The sequence below is a fragment of the Tamandua tetradactyla genome, chromosome 9 (genome assembly GCF_023851605.1).
Source record: "Tamandua tetradactyla isolate mTamTet1 chromosome 9, mTamTet1.pri, whole genome shotgun sequence".
In the NCBI taxonomy this organism is placed as follows: domain Eukaryota; kingdom Metazoa; phylum Chordata; class Mammalia; order Pilosa; family Myrmecophagidae; genus Tamandua; species Tamandua tetradactyla.
The window spans coordinates 4,234,161-4,251,840 of record NC_135335.1 but is presented as its reverse complement, the minus strand read 5'-3'; the positions used below and the strand labels follow the sequence as shown (position 1 = coordinate 4,251,840).

General features: G+C 41.9%; 1 protein-coding gene across 8 annotated transcripts in view; it reads left to right on the top strand.

The window, feature by feature from the left end:
• PPFIA1 (PPFI scaffold protein A1) overlaps positions 1–17,680 on the top strand; it is a 171,007-nt gene that overhangs the window by 123,291 nt on the left and 30,036 nt on the right. For all 8 annotated transcript variants that reach the window (XM_077115419.1, XM_077115412.1, XM_077115411.1 and 5 more), the window contains 6 exons: positions 712–847; positions 4,299–4,522; positions 7,221–7,452; positions 12,476–12,627; positions 13,664–13,836; positions 15,167–15,260. In XM_077115419.1, the coding sequence (XP_076971534.1) occupies positions 712–847; positions 4,299–4,522; positions 7,221–7,452; positions 12,476–12,627; positions 13,664–13,836; positions 15,167–15,260 (1,011 nt within the window). The remainder of the gene's footprint in view (positions 1–711; positions 848–4,298; positions 4,523–7,220; positions 7,453–12,475; positions 12,628–13,663; positions 13,837–15,166; positions 15,261–17,680) is intronic.

The following is a 17,680-nucleotide window of genomic DNA, read 5'->3' as shown; positions in this document are numbered from 1 at the left end:
CTTCCAGCTCCCTCCCAGGGCCTCTTCTGGTGTGAACAAGCTCATAGCCCACTTCAGTTTCTGTCTTAGTTGCTCAGGGCCCAAACTGCCTGTTTCTTGGGTCTTCTTCAGCCAAGAGTGTTGATCTCCTGTTCATCTGACTGTACAGAGCTCTGTGCTTTTGGTTCAGCACTACCAAAGCCAGCTGCCAAATCCAGCTCTGATAAACGCCCAAGCTGTGTTTCAGAAGGGCTTCTGCAGCTGCTTCTTCCAGGGCGCCTTAGCGTCACGGAAAGGGGAGTGTTTGTGAATGGCTAGTCTCACACCTTGGATTCTGGGATAAAGTAGGAAAGTAGCAGAGCAGTTGAAGGCCAGAAGTGATGTGATATGCAGATGTGCTTCCTGCTCAGGCATGGAAAAATAGACAGAAACCCAGGCCTGAACAACTTGACCTAGAAGCGGATTCTGAGATGGACTGTATGGTTCTGCTCTAGGTCCCAGCAGCTGGCACCCACTTTTCTTATCTTAGGCCTAGAGCAGTCTGTAGTGGCACTCCTGCAGATCCTGGTCATCCACATGGAGGGCTGGAAGACAAAAGGTTGTTAGAGAGTAGGCAACGCTAAGTTGACCAGTTCTGGTTTGGCAATACTAAGTTGTCCAGCTCTGATTTGACTAGTAAAGTTAGTTTACTTTTATTCTAATACTGACTAGTCTTTTGCTTTCCTGTTTCAGCCGACCCCACTTGGGCAGTGTCCCCGATTTCCGGTTCCCTGTGGCAGACAGTCACTCCGATTCCTACAGCACCAGCTCTGTTATGCGGCGCACCCAGAAAGGCCGAGTAGCAGCTCTGCGAGATGAGCCTTCCAAGGCAAGTGCCACACTTCAGCCCTCGGCTCACATAAAAGGGACCCATTTCTTCTCTGGTTGTGAGGCTACTTTGGAATACTTCAGGTGTTGATAGGTGATCTTCCTTTCTTCCCCTCTGTCCACTTTTCATTTTTGGCCAAGAGTTTACTTTTGGGGCATGCTATTTAAAAAAAATAATAACAAAACACAGCGAACAGAAATTGTGAAAATATAACCTGCTTTTAACCATAGTGCTAGGAAGACTTTCAGGTAGTACTAAGTGTAAATTAATACACACATCCATCATTCTGTCATCTTTTTTGGGGGGGGGTTGGGGGTTCATGGACTGGGAAATGAACACCCATCATCTTTTAATTCGCAGTTGAAAGCTTAGGTACCTTTATACTTTCATCTGTTGAATAGCATGCATTCTTTATATACTTCTGTATATTATGAGCACCCATATTCACTGAATAACTAATTTGGGCCAGACACCATTCTACACTTAGGGAACAGACAAAATTCCTGCCCCATGTTTCCCAACCAGAGTGCACCATCTAGGGAGGAGAAAGAAGCAGCAAACAGATCAGATAAAATATAGTATGTAGAGTATTTCTATCTTGCTATGTTACAAAGTGCTACAAAGCTTAGTGGCTTTAAACAACCACCATTTAATCATTCCCAGTTTCTGTGAATTCAGAAGCAGCCTTGTGAGGTGAATCGGGCTCAGGGTCGCATGAGGCTGCAGTCACCTAAAGGCTTCTGCCCAAGGCTGGAAGATCTGCTGCCACAGTCACTTCTGTGGCCATCAGCCGGGTTTCAGGTCCTCCTCATGCAGCCCTTGCCGTTGGCCTGCTTGGGTGTCTTCCACACGGGTACCGGCTTCCACCAGCATTCACATCCTGACCAGGAGAGCCCCATTGTCTTTTATATCCTAGCCTTGGAAGCCACATGCCTTCCCTTCCACTTTATGCTCTTCATTAGAAGTGAAAGCCTAAGTCCTGCCAATATTCAAGGGGGAGAGAATCACCCCCACCTCTCAGAGGTGGAGTATTGATGCATTTGTGGATAGTATGTCGGATGGGAGTGGGAGTCATGGATGCCCCAGTGGCCTTGTGAGGAGGTGACATCTGAGTAAAGATCTGGAGGAGGACAGAGAAGGAAGCATTTAGATAGCTGGGGAAAGTGTACAGGGCACCAGGGGCAGCAAGCAGAAAGACCCTGAGGCAGGCACGTGCTGGCACATTTGAGGAAGAGCGAGGAGGCCAGGGTGCCTGGGGCACTGGGAGCAAGGCAGAGGATGGTAGGAGACCAGGTTGGAAAAGTGGACGACCCAGTCATTTACGCATGATTCGGCTTTGCTCTGAGGGAAGTGGAAAGCCCCTGAGGGTTTTACCCAGAGAAGTTATATGAACCACTTTGTATTCTAAAGCTATCTCTGTGGCTGCTGTGTTCAGAACAGACACACCAGGAGAGGGTGGGAGCTTGGATCCCACTCAGGAGACCATCGCAGCCAGACATAACGGGCTAAGGTGGTGGCTGAGGAGATAGTGCAAGGTGATCAGGTTCTGACTGCATTGTGAAGAATAGTCAGCAAGACTTGCTATTGGGTTGGACATAGAGTGTGGAAAGAGTTGACGAGGAGTCCAAGGGTCTAGGCTGGAGCACCTGGAAGAATGGAGCCATTTCCTGAGATGTGGAAGCTGCGGATTTGCATGGAGCCTGAGAGTTCAGCTTTAACCATGCTGAGGTGAACAGGCCTGGTAGGTATCCAACTGAAGTGTCAGGTGGGTAGTTGGATGTTCCAGTCTGGGACCCAAGAGAAGTTTAGGCTAGAGTAAAAATTTGGGAGTCAAGACCCAGGGGTGTAAACCTTCCTGGCAATGTGAGACAGAAATCCTAAAATGAGCTGGGACTCAGCAACAAGGGATTGAGAAAACCTTCTTGACTGAAAGGGGGAAGAGAGAAATGAGACAAAGCGTCAGTGGCTGAGAGATTCCAAGCAGAGGTAAGAGGTTATCCTGGAGGTTATTCTTACGCATTAAATAGATATCACCTTGTTAGTTAAGGTGTAATGGAGAGGCGGGGGGAAAGTGTCTGAAAATGTAGAGCTGTGTTCCAGTGGCCTTGTTTCTTGAAGATGGTTGTATAATGATACAGCTTTCACAGTGTGACTGTGTGTTTGTGAAAACCTTGTGTCTGATGCTCCTTTTATCTATGTTATTGACGGATGAGTAAAACAAATGAATTAATAATAAATAAATAATAGGGGGAACAAATGTTAAAATAATTTAGTAAATTGAAATGCTAGTGATCAGTGAAAGGGAGGGGTAAGGGGGATGGTATGTATGAATTTTTTTCTATTTTCTTTTTATTTCTTTTTCTGAATTGATGCAAATGTTCTAAGACATGATCATGATGATGAATATACAACTATGTGATGATATTGTGAGTTATTGATTATATATCAAGAATGGAATGATCATATGGTAAGAATGTTTGTGTTTGTATGTGGATACGTTTCATAAATTAAAAAAAAAAAATTGGGTGTCAAGAGCAAGCAAATGGTATTGAAAGTCATGAGGCCAGATGGCAATCACCAAGTAGACTATAATATATGTATATTTATATATATTTTTTCTCTGCGGATCCTCAAGGGACTCTACCAGCACCTCCCATTATCAGCCCACCACAGTCTGAGATGTACCCCAGCATTACACCAAGCTACCCAGAGCTACAAGGCCTCCTTCCTGCTCTAGATCCCAAAAGTCTAGGTCATTCAAATGAGCTATCCAGAAAGGTTGATTTAGATTATGCCAACACACCCTTTTAAAAATGTATGTATTTTGATTACAGATATTACTCTTTAATTATGCAGAAGAGTTTTGTTGCAGAGGATCTCAGCAGAGAGGTGCCTTCTCTGCATAAGCTATATTTCTCTAGAAAACTTAATCTGACATCTCTTTATGTGGGCACATAGAAATAGGTTACTTGAAGAGTTTCTTTGTGTTTTTCATTTTACTCCTCTCTGCCTTTTTCACTGCTTGTTAGTACTTGACTCAGAAAAAGAGAGGATTTTAAATGCATATTAGTTATATCTTACGTGATAATCACTTGTAAAATGTTTTCACAACTGAGGTTAACCCAATTGATGTGAACTGATTTTTTCCCATTAGCATGACTAAAGTGGCATAGGTGTGGTCTTAGGTTCTGTTTCCAACCCAGTCATTTCACTGTTGTCCATATGAAAGCATTACTGTGACTGCTAGTGAAGTAACAGATTATCCTCTTTCCCTCATTTGTTAAGTATTGTTTGCTTAACAGATGTTAGCAACTTATAAGCATGCCCTATTTTTCCAAAATCTTAGGCTTTCATCTAAAATTTTTAAAGTCTGTGGTAGATTTCTTTTAAGTTCTTATAAGTAACATTGTTATTTCCAGTCTTTGCTAAGATGTGGTTTTTCCAATTATAGGTACAAACTCTTAATGAGCAGGATTGGGAACGTGCCCAACAAGCTAGTGTCTTGGCAAACGTCGCACAAGCATTTGAGAGTGATGTGGATGTGTCTGATGGTGAAGATGACAGGGAAACTCTGCTCAGCTCCGTTGATCTGTTGTCACCCAGTGGGCAAACCGATGCGCAGACTTTGGCCATGATGCTTCAGGAGCAGCTGGATGCCATCAACAAAGAGATCAGGTGCGTGCGGCTGTCAGCAGCCCTCGTGGACGTGGTCAATCGCTTATCTCATCTCAGTTTCATTCCTCTTAGAAAAGTCTGGAACAGAACACTATAAACGTTTTCTAAATGTTCCACAATAATTAAGACAGGCTTAAGTTCTGTTCTAAGAATTTTAAGTCCTGCAGTTGCCCTTGATTCATAAAGTTTAAGTAATCAGGGCATGCTGTCCCCAGTCCTCACCCCTCTCTTTGAGGAGGGGAGGGCATTATGAAAGGTGCAGGGTGTTAAATTCCTTCCCCCGAAGCTTATGACACAGCTAGAGAGCCCTGCAGAGGAGACATGGTGCTTATCAGATACCAGATGGGGCTTCTGGAGACAGCTGGGGCTGCTGATTCCTGTGGTCTGGAGTGTTGAACTTGGTGGGACACATAAAAAAAGAACCCACTGAGGAAATGGCTGGTGGGAATTTGGCACCTTGGCAGGAGGACTCCCTAATCCAAAGTGCAGATAAAAGACGTGCAGTGGGGTAGGGTGCCATGGTGTAATGAAAACTGAGAAGAGGGCAACTGACCTGAGGCTTGTTTCCACAGGCAGTGCCAGTTGGTGATATGACTTTTCTAGGAGAAACTTAAAGCTCAGTGTATGGGCAAAACAAAAGCTGGACCATGGGGTCTGAAGTGAGAGGGAGCCCTTCTAATCATCCTCTCCCATCTTCTACATCCTAAGCACTGAAGGGAAGCTGACCTCTCAGTGTCCTTAGGAGAGCCATGCTTCCAGGTGCTAGGCACATTGTGACCTGAATAAAGGTTCAGTGTGTTAGCTAGGGTTCTCTAGAGAAACACAATCAGCAGGAGATACCTGTAGATACAAAATTTATAAAAGTGTCTCATGTAACCTTGGGAATGTAGAGTCCAAGGTCTGTAGGGCAGGCTGCGAACTGGCAACTCTGATGAAGTCTGTAGTGAAGTCTCAGGAGAGGCTGTCTGGACAACTGTGGGGATGGAAGAGTCCAAATTCATAGGGCAGGCTGTGAAGCTGGTGACTCCACAGGAGAGGCTCTCCGGCTGAAACAGGAAGAGTGACTGTCTCTTCTGAATCCTCCTTAAAAGCCTCCTGTTGATTAGATTAAGCATCACTCACTGCAGAAGACACTCCCCTTAGCTGATTACAAGCACAATCAGCTGTGGATACAGCTGGTGTAATCATGATTTAAGTCCATGAAATGTTCTCAACAGCCAGGCACCACCACCTGACCAAGTTGACACATGAACCTGACCATGATGTTCAGCTAAGCAGATTTCCATTTTCCCATTCATATTTGCATTCAATTAATATCTCATGTGAAAACTTGTTGTGGTTTGTTGAAGGACAGTGACTGGGCAAAGGGTATATGTTTGGATACTTTCAAATACTCTCATGAGTATTTTAAAGTTCTTTTTGTATGAACTGTTGTAGGAATAGTAGGAGCTTTATAGAACAGTTGGCTATCTGGGAATTGGAATCCAAATAATTCTCCATATGATGTGAGGGGCTTTAGCTAACCATTGCCCACATGGTAATGTTTGGGGATGCAGCAGCACCGCTGGGGAGCGCACCAAGATCTGCTCTGTAGGCGTGGGTGAGAGGTGGCTGTCTGAGTCCTCGATGAGCTTCCCACATGCCACTTCACCTGTTGCTCGGAGAGCTGCTGCCCAGTTTTGTTCTTGATAACACAGGCAGAAATACCCACTCCTTCCTGGAGAGAGCATGAGGTAGAGAAGAAAAGCTTTGCAGAATAAACATCAACGAGAGCTTTGGCCTTGAGGTGAGAAGTAGGTTCTGCTACCTTAGTTTTTAACTTCATAAACTGACTCGCCATGTGCCATTTTTAACTTGGTGAAGAACTTTGAGATGGTCTCTCTCTATCATTATGAGAAAAACAGCTGAAAGCATTATATAAATTCAATTTTTATTTTTTGCAATATATTGCTAGTTTAAAGTGATTTATTTATTTATCTTTTGCAGTGATTTGAACTAGTATGGTACATTCTCACCACTGCTTTAGAGTTTTTTCTGTTCACAACAAAAGAACACTCATAATATATAAGTAGAACCTGAACTGGAAAGATTGCTGCAAGGTTCTTATATTTTATTATTAGAATAGTTATTATTCTTGGCATAGTCAAATGTTAAAACTGCTGTTTAATTGTCTACAGTACCTTAGTAGGGAAGAGCATTAGTCTTGAATTTTCAAATTACCATAGCACAGCTGATACTAATCAGGAAATTCAGATGAGGCTAGCAGAGAATTCTATCAAGAGAATACTTTAGATTGAATTTAAACTAAAAATAAAAAATCAATGTTTTCTTCTAGTCTAGAGAGTTAAGTGTTCCTAATTGCTTTTGGGGCTGTTTCCTTGATTGTGTCAGAGTTCCTGGTTGCCAGTCAAAGAAATTGATAGATGAATGTCCAGCTTTGCTATAAGCACAGGGGAGGTGAGGATTGTAAATTTTGAGCACCTCATCATTTGGTAAGGTTGCAGTCTTGGAAAGAGTTGCCACTTAGCGTAAATATAAGTAAAATCATACGTGAATTATATCAGCAACAACTTCAGACTCGGTGCAAGATTTACTTAATGTTGCTCTAAATTTCAGTTTACTAAAAAGGTATAAAGTAGGACACTTGCTAAACATTAATTTGTTTGCTAATAAGGCTGACCTGTCTGTTTCATTTTAGGTTGATACAAGAAGAAAAGGAAAACACAGAGCAGCGGGCAGAGGAGATTGAAAGTAGGGTTGGCAGTGGGAGTTTGGACAACCTTGGTCGTTTTAGATCACTGGGCTCCATCCCACCTTACCCTGCTTCGTCGCTTGGCAGCTCCTCCCCGCCAGGCAGCGGTCGCTCCACCCCCAGGAGGATTCCGCACAGCCCGGCCCGGGAAGTGGACAGGCTCGGCATCATGACCCTAGTAAGCATTTGCCTTCTCTTCCCATGGTGCCCCTCCACCCCACACCCACCTGTTTAACTCTTGGACACTATGAATATATATGCTTTTTTTATCCAGAAGAAATTCAAGTACATGCATTGTTCTGAGGTTTAAGATTTTGAAAACTAGCTTGCATTTTAATCATTCAACAAATGGCATGTGTCAAATTAATTTTACTCTTGGGATTACCAGTTTAGTATGTCATTGACTCATCAGAAACTTTTATTTTTGTAACTTTGTGCATGGTGGCTGTTCAAGGGACAGCAAGCCAGAGGGGAAATGTTTTGTTTTTTAGGAATAGACAGTCTAACAGAAGTAAGACTAATGTAGACAGACATCCTAGCATATAGACAGATGTTCAGAGGGAGAAGTGCCTTCTTTACATGAGGGTGGTCCGACTGACGGTAAGGAATGTGCAGTCTAAAAAAAAAACTTGATAGATCCTCCAGGACTCTATCAATTAAAAACCAGGTGGCCTTATGGCTTCCTAAGAAAGTGTATGGGCTGTTTTGTTTTTTTGTGTCTGCCCAGAGTCATTTCTGGAAATGTGATGATCTTACAATGTTCAGTAACACAGTCTGCAACACTGAAGAATGTTTTATTATTTTCTGGTGTATTTAGTTTAGATTTTGTAATTACGCCACCTGTTTACTATATGAAGTCATACTTACAATATTGTGCTGTTTAACTGTACTTCCATCCATTACAATTTTTTCAGTTACTATCCATTTTCATTTAGTGGCATTTAGCCAGCACGTGATTAAATCAACCTTGGATCACTTTAGTGGCATATAGAGGGGTAGCCAGTCTAATTGGTGATATTTTGATTTACTATTTTTTTTTACTTTTTTTAATTGTGAAATACAACATATATACAAAAAAGCAACAAATTTCCAGGTACATTTTAACAAGTGTTTATAGAGCAGATTTTAAAGTTTGCTATGGGTTATAATTTTACTTACTATTTTTATAACTCACATCAGTAGCATATATTTTAAACTCTTTTTGACAATTTCATTTGTGATTTCATGTTTGTATCCTTCAAGAGAATTTGTAAAAACAGTTATATTTTTTCCCCTGTTTTTGTGCTGGTCTACAGTCTCAGTGCTTCCATCATGGGTTTTGATTTCTGTATCAGCCTTTTGCTTTTCTGATTATTTTAGCTATCTACAGATTCATTTTTAATCCAGACCTCAGATGCCCTTCAGTCTGTAGTTTATTCACCCAGCACCCCCCACCCCAGGTCCACCCCATGCTAAAGCGGTTTCTCACAGCCTAGGTAACCAGGTAGCAGTGTGTTGGTTGAGAAGGTTTGAATCTGTGATAGATCATGAACTTATTAGTGGATTTCTCTCCATTTCTCATTAAAAAGGTTTTTTTCCCCAGTAGTGATGAATTTTAATTAACGCATGACAGATATGCATATCAGCATGATATATACACAGTTTTCAGAGTGCTTTTACTCAAATTATGTAGGATCTGTGTGGTTCATAGATGAAATAGCTCTTTTATAAAGACATAATCCAGTGTAGAATTAACGGAAGCGTTACTAAACAGTACACATTTTGGATTTGTTGCTTGTGTTCGGGATCATGAATCTTATCAGCTTGTTGGAAATGCACTGCTAATAATGTCTTTAATAGACAAAGTATTTTTTTATTGAAATATATGAGCCATAGAATGTAAAGATTGATCCACCTGCTATTATGCTAGCTTTTTGTTCTTATATATTTTCACAGGGTACCTTGCTTTAAGCATTAAATTTGTCTTTGAGAAGTTGTAAGTCAAATTCTAGGTAAGGATTTCAAGCATTATAGCACATTATTATCCCAAAGGTGGTTAACTAATAATAGGTTTGTTCCATAACTTGTTGCCATAACTTTTTCATCAATAAAAGTATTGTAACATGTAGTATGTATTTTTTGTTAATGAAAATGAAATTATAGACAGGTTTGGCTTAGAATAGATAATTATTAGGGCCCTTTGTTATATAGAGTGCCTTATTTTAATAAATGGAATATGTTGTAATAGTATTTTATTGCTATGAGTAATAATCTATAGTGTTTCTGTAATAAATCTCAATAATTTATATTTAAATTTTATGTTGATGAATGTTCTGTTTCCAGTTACATTTTCTCAAAATCTTATTTATATGTCTGTCCTGTCATTTTCATTTTAATATACTTGCCTGTACTGATCCTGAATTTTTAACTTCAAAGTGTACAGTAAATCTGGTTTCTCTTCATTTCTTTCATGCATCTGTCAGCCTAGTGATTTAAGGAAACATCGTAGAAAGGTAACATATTTAGTAATTTGGCATATCTTTGTTTCTTCATCATGTATTGAAAAGTACATGTTATATTTTACATAAATGCAGCACTGTGTAGTTACAGAATCTTGAATAATTGAAGCTAATTAAAATGCTTAAACTTATCCAACACTTCATGTACAGTGATTTGGTCTGTTGAAAATAGATTGTTATTGGTTTTTAGATAATATTGAGACAAACTGGTTTTTCCTCCCACTTTTTTGCCTTCTAATTATTGCATATTTATTCATAATAGATATGGCTTTTTAAAAATAAAGTCTTGAAGCAGAGCCAAATGCTTTAGATTTGGGGAAAAGCAACTTTAACAGTCATAATAGTAGATAGTATTTAATAAGCTCTTAATGAATGTCAGGCACATGCTGAGTACTTTGCCAACCTGTGATTGCATTTAATCCTCTCGGACTTCCCTGTGAGATATAGGCATGGTGGTCGTCCCCATTTTACAGATCGGAGAATGAAGCCTCGAGAGGTCGCTTGGTGCTTCCGAGACACAGTCAGTAGAGCAGTGCGGATTTGAGCTCGCATTTGTCTGATTTCAGAACCTGGATGCTTAGATACTTCACCACCTGTCCTTACTTTCCTGGAGCTGCTTTGGTCTCCCTTACAAGCATCCCTGACAGAGGGAGGATGAGGCCAGGGCCTCTTCTGCTTACAGACAGCTGTGATTGGGCCCCCTCGTTCTCAAAGGAAGTTGGTTAAGGATTGGGTATGGTTAGTGGATTTTCTTCATGCTGACCTCAAGTCTCTACCTACTCATGTTTATGCCCTGGCCTGTAGTCTGTCCCTGCACCTGTCTGATGGTGCCTCACAGGTCAGCCCTCCAAGTATCTCTGACACTTGGACGTGGGCTCAGCGGGAGCAGTGAAGGGCCCATGGGTGGGCAGTACCCCTCGAGGTGGCTGCAGGCCTGGGCCTGCTCACAGAGCCACGGTGAGATGAGCAGCTGATACCAGCAGCAGACCACAGGCACATCTTTCAGTCCAGCTGGCTTGTCTTAGTATTTCCTTTGTTTTGGTAGCCACATGTTCTCAGTGAAGGAAATGTAGCACATTGACTTACATCAGGCACAATGACCCAGCTCCTGTGTGCAGCCTTGTCCTTGGGAGGGTATCAGGGTTAAAGCAGAGATGTGTGCAGAGCTGGGTACTGTGCCTGGTGGCCAGCATGCAATATGCTCAGGTGCCTTACTCTGCTTTTTTCAGAACTGATGGCTTCTGTGCTTTCTTGGCCTTACAATTCTAGTAGGTCTGAAAAAGGTTGTAGGCAGGAGCTGTGTGGGTGATAGCATGGGATGGCAGCACCCTCCTGTGGGAGAGCAGGCCTGGCTGGGTGCTCACTGCTTGGCAGGGTTTGGTCCCTGTCACTTTGACTTTACACTGAGTCATGTAGTTGCTCCCCTAGGCTGATCTTTACTTGTACAAGTGTTTTTTTAACCTGAATTTAAAATATTATTTCCGTTAATTTTCGTGTTGATAACTTTTAGTCATTGTATAGTTTTCGCTATCTTATTATTGCAATTAGAATGTGTGACAGGGTACAGAATTCATCCTACAACTTTTTAAGATTAGAACAGCGTAGCCCATGGCATGGTCATATACTGGGTCCTCACTCAGCCAGTGAGGGGCTGCTGTAGCATAGAAAACTTCACATAACCCTCTAGAACACCTGAGCTGATCCTGCAAGTCTTGCTGTTCATAGGACTGTCAGCCATGCGTATGGCTTCATGTAGTCTGTCTTTGCCTCAAGAACAAACACGAAGCCCAGATTTAGAAATAAGACCAGCCTGGACCCTGAAGGGATGAATCTGTCCCCACTACCCTCCTTCCCCAGCACTTAGGCAGACTCTCATTCCTTTACAAAAACAAGACATTCGCATCTGAAAGGGATTTGTTTTTTATGATAAAGCTAGGATTATTTTATCTAAGCCATATTGAACAAAATGTTTTTAAATTGTATGAAAGCACTTCAGACAATTCAAATAGTACTGAAAAATACAAGCCAGAGGGTAGAGGGGTTGGGTACATTTTCTTGTTCTTTTTTTCTTTTTCATTATCGTTTTTTTAACTCATTATAGATTCTAATAATTATATTATTAAATAAGATTGTTCTGCACAACTACTATACTTCCCATATGGGATGAAGTCTGTCATAGGGAAAAAATAGTGACTGGGCATGGTCCAAGCCATGCCCTGTTTTTGATTTTGCCTTATTTCCCCCCTAGACACAAAAGTATTGAGTTTTGCCCCAGAAATTTTCACGCCCTCTAGTGTTTCTCTTGAATGACATCCAGAGAGAAATAAAACACTCGTCTTTGGTTTTTTACCTATGGGGGTTAATGCTGTTTAAACTCTGTGATGACACCTTTTTCAGGTGTGGTTCACATCCTTGCTGACCCTTGCAGGATTGTCCTTTTGCTCTGCAGACTAGAGAGGGCAGAGCTTGTGCTGCCTGGGTGGAACTGGGGGTCAGCACTACTTCATACAGAGGCAGGTTAGAGTCTTGCTCTGCTCTGCTCTCTGTGCTACCTGGTCCTGCTTCTCATGGCTCAGACCTTCCTTTAAAGTGGCACTGGACCAAACGCAGGCTTTAGATGCTGGGCAGGAAGCATGGCTGAGATTTTCAAATAAGGTTATGGTCCACATGTTAACTGATTTTATGCTTACCTCTTTCCCTCAGTTGCCAGCTTCCAGGGAAGAGGTACGAGATGACAAGACAACAATAAAATGTGAAACATCTCCACCTGCCTCCCCGAGGTCGCTCTGCTTGGACAGGCTGCACAAAGGCGCTTTGCACACTGTCAGCCACGAGGATATCAGGGACTTAAGAAAGTAAGGATTGTGCTGTCTGTGGGCCCACAGTCCTTTTGGAAACACCCTTGATTTCTTATTTTCAGTTTTAAGAAATCTATACCTCTTTTTTCTAAAAAGATGCCCATTAATTCAGTTGCGTTTACTTAAAATGAGCATCTACCCATGTTGCCTAGCATACTCAAGGACTTGTGAAATTCAGCAGAATCTGCACTGGATGAAGTTCATATGGAAAGAAAGCTAAATTATATTAGTAATTTTAGAAAAACTTCATTTCTTCAGAGTCTACAAATTGCAAAACACAGTTGCCTAGTTTGAGCAGTGTCTTTCCATCACTGAAGGAGAATGTGCCAAGCACGTCTCTAATGAGCACTGTCACGGTCTGTGTGCTCTACAGAGCCTTTGGGGAGAGGGCCACATCTTCTCCCCCAGTGCTCAAGAGGTTCCCCTACAGGAAACAGTGAACGTTGTTACTAATGTGCTCCTTTTTCAAAAGGCCAGTTATTGGGCTTTTGCTCTGTACCAGGCAGCATGTGCTGGTGGGCCCGTGGTTTAAACTCTGTGACAGCCTTGCGGGTGTATTAATGACGCCCGCGTTCTCAGATGAGGCAGGTGGCAGTCGGGAGGCGGGTACATCTCCCGAGCTTCTAGAACTGCTGCGGGGCTCCGTAATTCAGGTTTCTCTGAAGCCCAAGACTCTGCTCTTGCTGCCTGGTGCTTTGCTTGGCTAGCCTGGGAGCCGTCTTCCTTGACAGATGAGCCTGAGGTGGATGCATCAGTCGTGCATTAGATGGTTAGGAGTCAGGCCTTCCTCTCAAGGAGAGCTCTGAGTCGGAGAGCATCTCAGCTTCCCAAAAACAAGTCTCCAGGTTAATATCACTGGGAGCCTTCATTTCTGCTGCATGGTGCATTTTATGAGGAAGGTCTGTGGAAAAGACTTGAAATGTTTGTTATGCAGTCTGAAGAGCATGTATTAAAAAATTGTGTAAGTTAATGTGAATGGAATGTTTTATTGTGATAAGGCCTGTAGCAGTGAAACAGTCTTCTCTGGTCCCAGCTCGACAGGCTCACAGGACGGTCATGTGAGCAACCCCAGCAGCAGTAACAGTAGCCAGGACTCGCTGCACAAAGCTCCAAAGAAGAAGGGGATCAAGTCTTCTATTGGCCGCTTGTTTGGCAAGAAAGAAAAGGGTCGACCTGGGCAAGGTGGCAAAGAATTGTTAGGACAAGGTTGGTTGATTCTCAGCATACTGCTAACCAGTCTGCAGTGGGAGTGGAGGGGACTGCCTTGTGTGTGCCTGCTGCACACCCAGCACGACCCCCCAGCATCTGTCCTGCCCCCCACTCTCTATTCTCTGGGCAGCATTGGCTGAGGAGGCATTCGTTTTCTCAGTTGAGACCTTTGTGACTCAGACATCAATGGTTAGTATTTATTTGCCCTGAATAATTTCACTTCTCTTGGATTTAGGAAGTGTGCTGCCTCTTTTTTTAATTAATTTTTAAATTAAAAAAAAATGTAACAACAAACAAATGCAAGCATTCTTAACTTTTGATCATTCCGTTCTACACATATAATCAGTAATTTACAATATCATCACATAGTTGCATATTCATCATCATGATCATTTCTTAGAACATTTGCATCAATTCAGAAAAAGAGATAAAAAGACAACAGAAAAAATTTCATACATACCATACCCCTTACCCGTCCCTTTCATTGATCACTACCATTTCAAACTAAATGTATTTTAACATTTGTCCCCCCTATTATTTATTTTTATTCCATATGTTTTACTCATCTGTTGATAAGGTAGATAAAAGGAGCATCAGACACAAGGTTTTCACAATCACACAGTCACATTGTGAAAGCTGTATCATTATACAATCATCTTCAAGAAACATGGCTACTGGAACACAGCTCTACATTTTCAGGCAGTTCCCTCCAGCCTCTCCATTACGTCTTGAATAACAAGGTGATATTTGTTTAATGCTTAAGAATAACTTCCAGGATAACCTCTCGACTCTGTTTGGAATCTCTCAGCCATTGACACTTTATTTTGTCTCAATTCACTCTTCCCCCTTTTGGTCAAGAAGGTTTTCTCAATCCCTTGATGCTGAGTCTCAGCTCATTCTAGGATTTCTGTCCCACGTTGCCAGGAAGGTCCACACCCCTGGGAGTCATGTCCCATGTAGACAGGGGGAGGGTGGTGAGTTTGCTTGTTGTGTTGGCTGGAGAGAGAGAGAGGCCATGTCTGAGCAACAAAAGAGCTTCTCTTGGGGCCTCTTAGGCCTAATTTTAAGTAGGCTTGACCTATCCTTTGTGGGGTTAAGTTTCGTATGATTAAATCCCAAGATTGGGGGCTCAGCCTATAGCTTTGGTTGTCTTCTGCTGTCTCTTGAGTGTTTTTTTACATTGGTTGTCTAGTCAGAAACTTAGCCTTAGAGGTGATTTCACTCTGTATATGGCAAATACTCTTCTATATATTTACTGCTTAAACACACACACAGGTTTGCTATATTGACTTACTTTAAATTTTTTATCTAATCTTCTTCCTTCTAGCTGGTGTTTCCGAGGCAGATAATGCATCTCAGGATAACTTGGGACTTAGCAAACTGGGAGGACAGGCTGAAAAGCACCGCAAACTTCAGAAAAAGTAAGCTTCTTTTAATTATTCCCCACCATTCTTTTAATTAATGATTTCAGCACCTCACTGAACAAGTTTGCAGTCATGTCTTATTTTTAACTAATGTGTATTTATTAACTTTCATATCTAGCTATGTATATACTTACTTTGTGAAAGATTAACCTAAAGCCTTTTTTTTTTTTTGACCATGGGTAAATCACTTTATTTTGAGGTTTTCAATGTACTCATCAAACACATGTAATAGTCCTTCCCCTACCTACCTCACAAGGTCCAGTGAGGTCAAGGATTTGAAAATACTGAGAAATACATGAGAAAATGGAGAAAGGCGTGATGTATGAGACATGTAAGGTGGTGGCATTACTGTTTGAGGGTTGAGAAACTAGCAGATAAAAGATAATTAAGGGAATGAGGAAGGGTCTGCTTAGGTCGGCCCATTTTCTGGTTTCTGAACATCTGTGTTGATTCCAGATTTCTCTTTTGCTTCTGTTGATGAGCCCAGTCTCTCCTGGGGTTTATGCAAGGATCATGGGGTGGTCACCACGGATGGAGAAACTTTCTGTGCCGAGAAGCCAAAGTACTGGTTTTCTTTAAGGTTTTGCAAATAACTTGCTATAAGACATTGAACATAGCTATAACTGTTGCTTTAAAATTTTTATATCCTAATTATTTCAGGGTTGATCTTCATTGATTGCCTTTTCTCTGAATATAGGTGACATTTTGTGATTTCTTCATGTCTCGTAATTTCAGATCATATCCTGGGCATTATGTATGACACGTTGTAGAGACTATTGATTTTTGTTGTTGTTTTTTCCTTTGTCAAGTTGGTTAACTTGATTGAATTCAAATTCAAAACTCTGAAAGTTTAGTACTTCTAGCTGGACTGCTTGGAGTCTGTCCCCCCCACCCCCCATAATTATAGGGCTAGAAGTTTGGGCAGAGATTTTACAAAGAATTTGGGGTTCATTCTCTGGTTCTTTCCTTTCTGGAATTTCCCTCTGCACTTTCTAGCTGCTGGGTACACCAGAGGCCTCAAGCCTTTTTTAACTGTATCTTCTTGAGCACTTGGAGCATTTCTGAAATTCTGCAGAGCTTGCTGTGGGATCCCCACTCTCAGCCTCGGAGATGTGATTAGTTAAGAGGTGGGCTCAGCCCTCGGGGTGTTTGAGTCTGAGTTCCAGCTCCGGCAAGTAATAGCCTTGTGACTTTGGATAGGTCACGTCACATCCCTCTGCCTCAATTTTTGTATCTGTAAAACAGGATTAACAATAGCGCTGGCCTCAGAGGGCTTCTTGCAGATCAAATGGGATAATGCCGGGAGAGTGCCTACAGCCGTGCCGGTGGTCTTCCCCGGCTGTGTGCAGCCCCCAGTTCCCAATACTTGCTGTCCATCCCAGGCTCAGTCAGGAAACGGTCACTGATCAGGCTGCAATTTGTCTTTTGAACATTCTATACTTTTGTCTTAGATTCTGGATTGTATAGTCTATTTATTAAATTAAAATTCTAAACTAAGTCCTAATTTTGAAAATAAGCAATAACTGATGGAATAGTTTTCAACAAAGGAGCACAGGCGTGGTGGTGGCTGAGGATAAGGGAAACAAGGAAGAGTCTATGCACATATTTATGGGTCTTCCCTGATACAGAACTGGTGTATGCTGGTGGACCCAATTCAGAACTTTATTCAAGCAGGTGAGCCGGACAGGCTAAGATAATAGCCCAGGGAGCTGACAAATAAAAAACAAAACTAATCCCACTTCTGTAACAAAACAGGCAGTTGATAGTCTAAGAGGTAACAGCTGAACCTGATAATGGGAAAGAAGATTGAGAGCAGATGACAGGATGATAGCACATGGCTTTGAGAACAGAGGGTAGCCAGTCAATGGATTCTTCGGTAAATCCGACTATGAGAAAATTCATGTGACCATCCTAGTGCCCAGAAGAACCTCACACTGGTCTGGAATGTGGGGCTGGAGGCTCCGGCCTCTGGAACTGCACTGAGTCCTCGGGGCCTCTCCACTGGAGCCCAGTTGGCCTATGGCCCCTCACGTTGCCAGTTGTTTTTTCTGCTTCATAGGATTAGTTATGAAAGTCTTCCTCATTTTAGTTCTCTTCTCAGAACTCATATATCTTGAAGATATACATTGATCATATCCAGGTGAAATGCTGTTGTGCTAACAATACTATATAGTAGTACTCAACCTTCTGATTCCCTGTAAATGGAAACTTGTATAACCCACTTAGTAGAAATATCTGATTGGAAAATTGCTGTATTTGAGTTATATTGAGAATGTTTTAAAATAACCTGGGTAGCTGCCATTTGGCTATATGAAATGTAATATTAGAGCCAGGCCTTTTGCCTCCTGGAACCAGACTAGGAAAATTTTCTGCCTTAGATTTTGCTAATGTGTTTTACTTCATGTCCTCAAACTTAC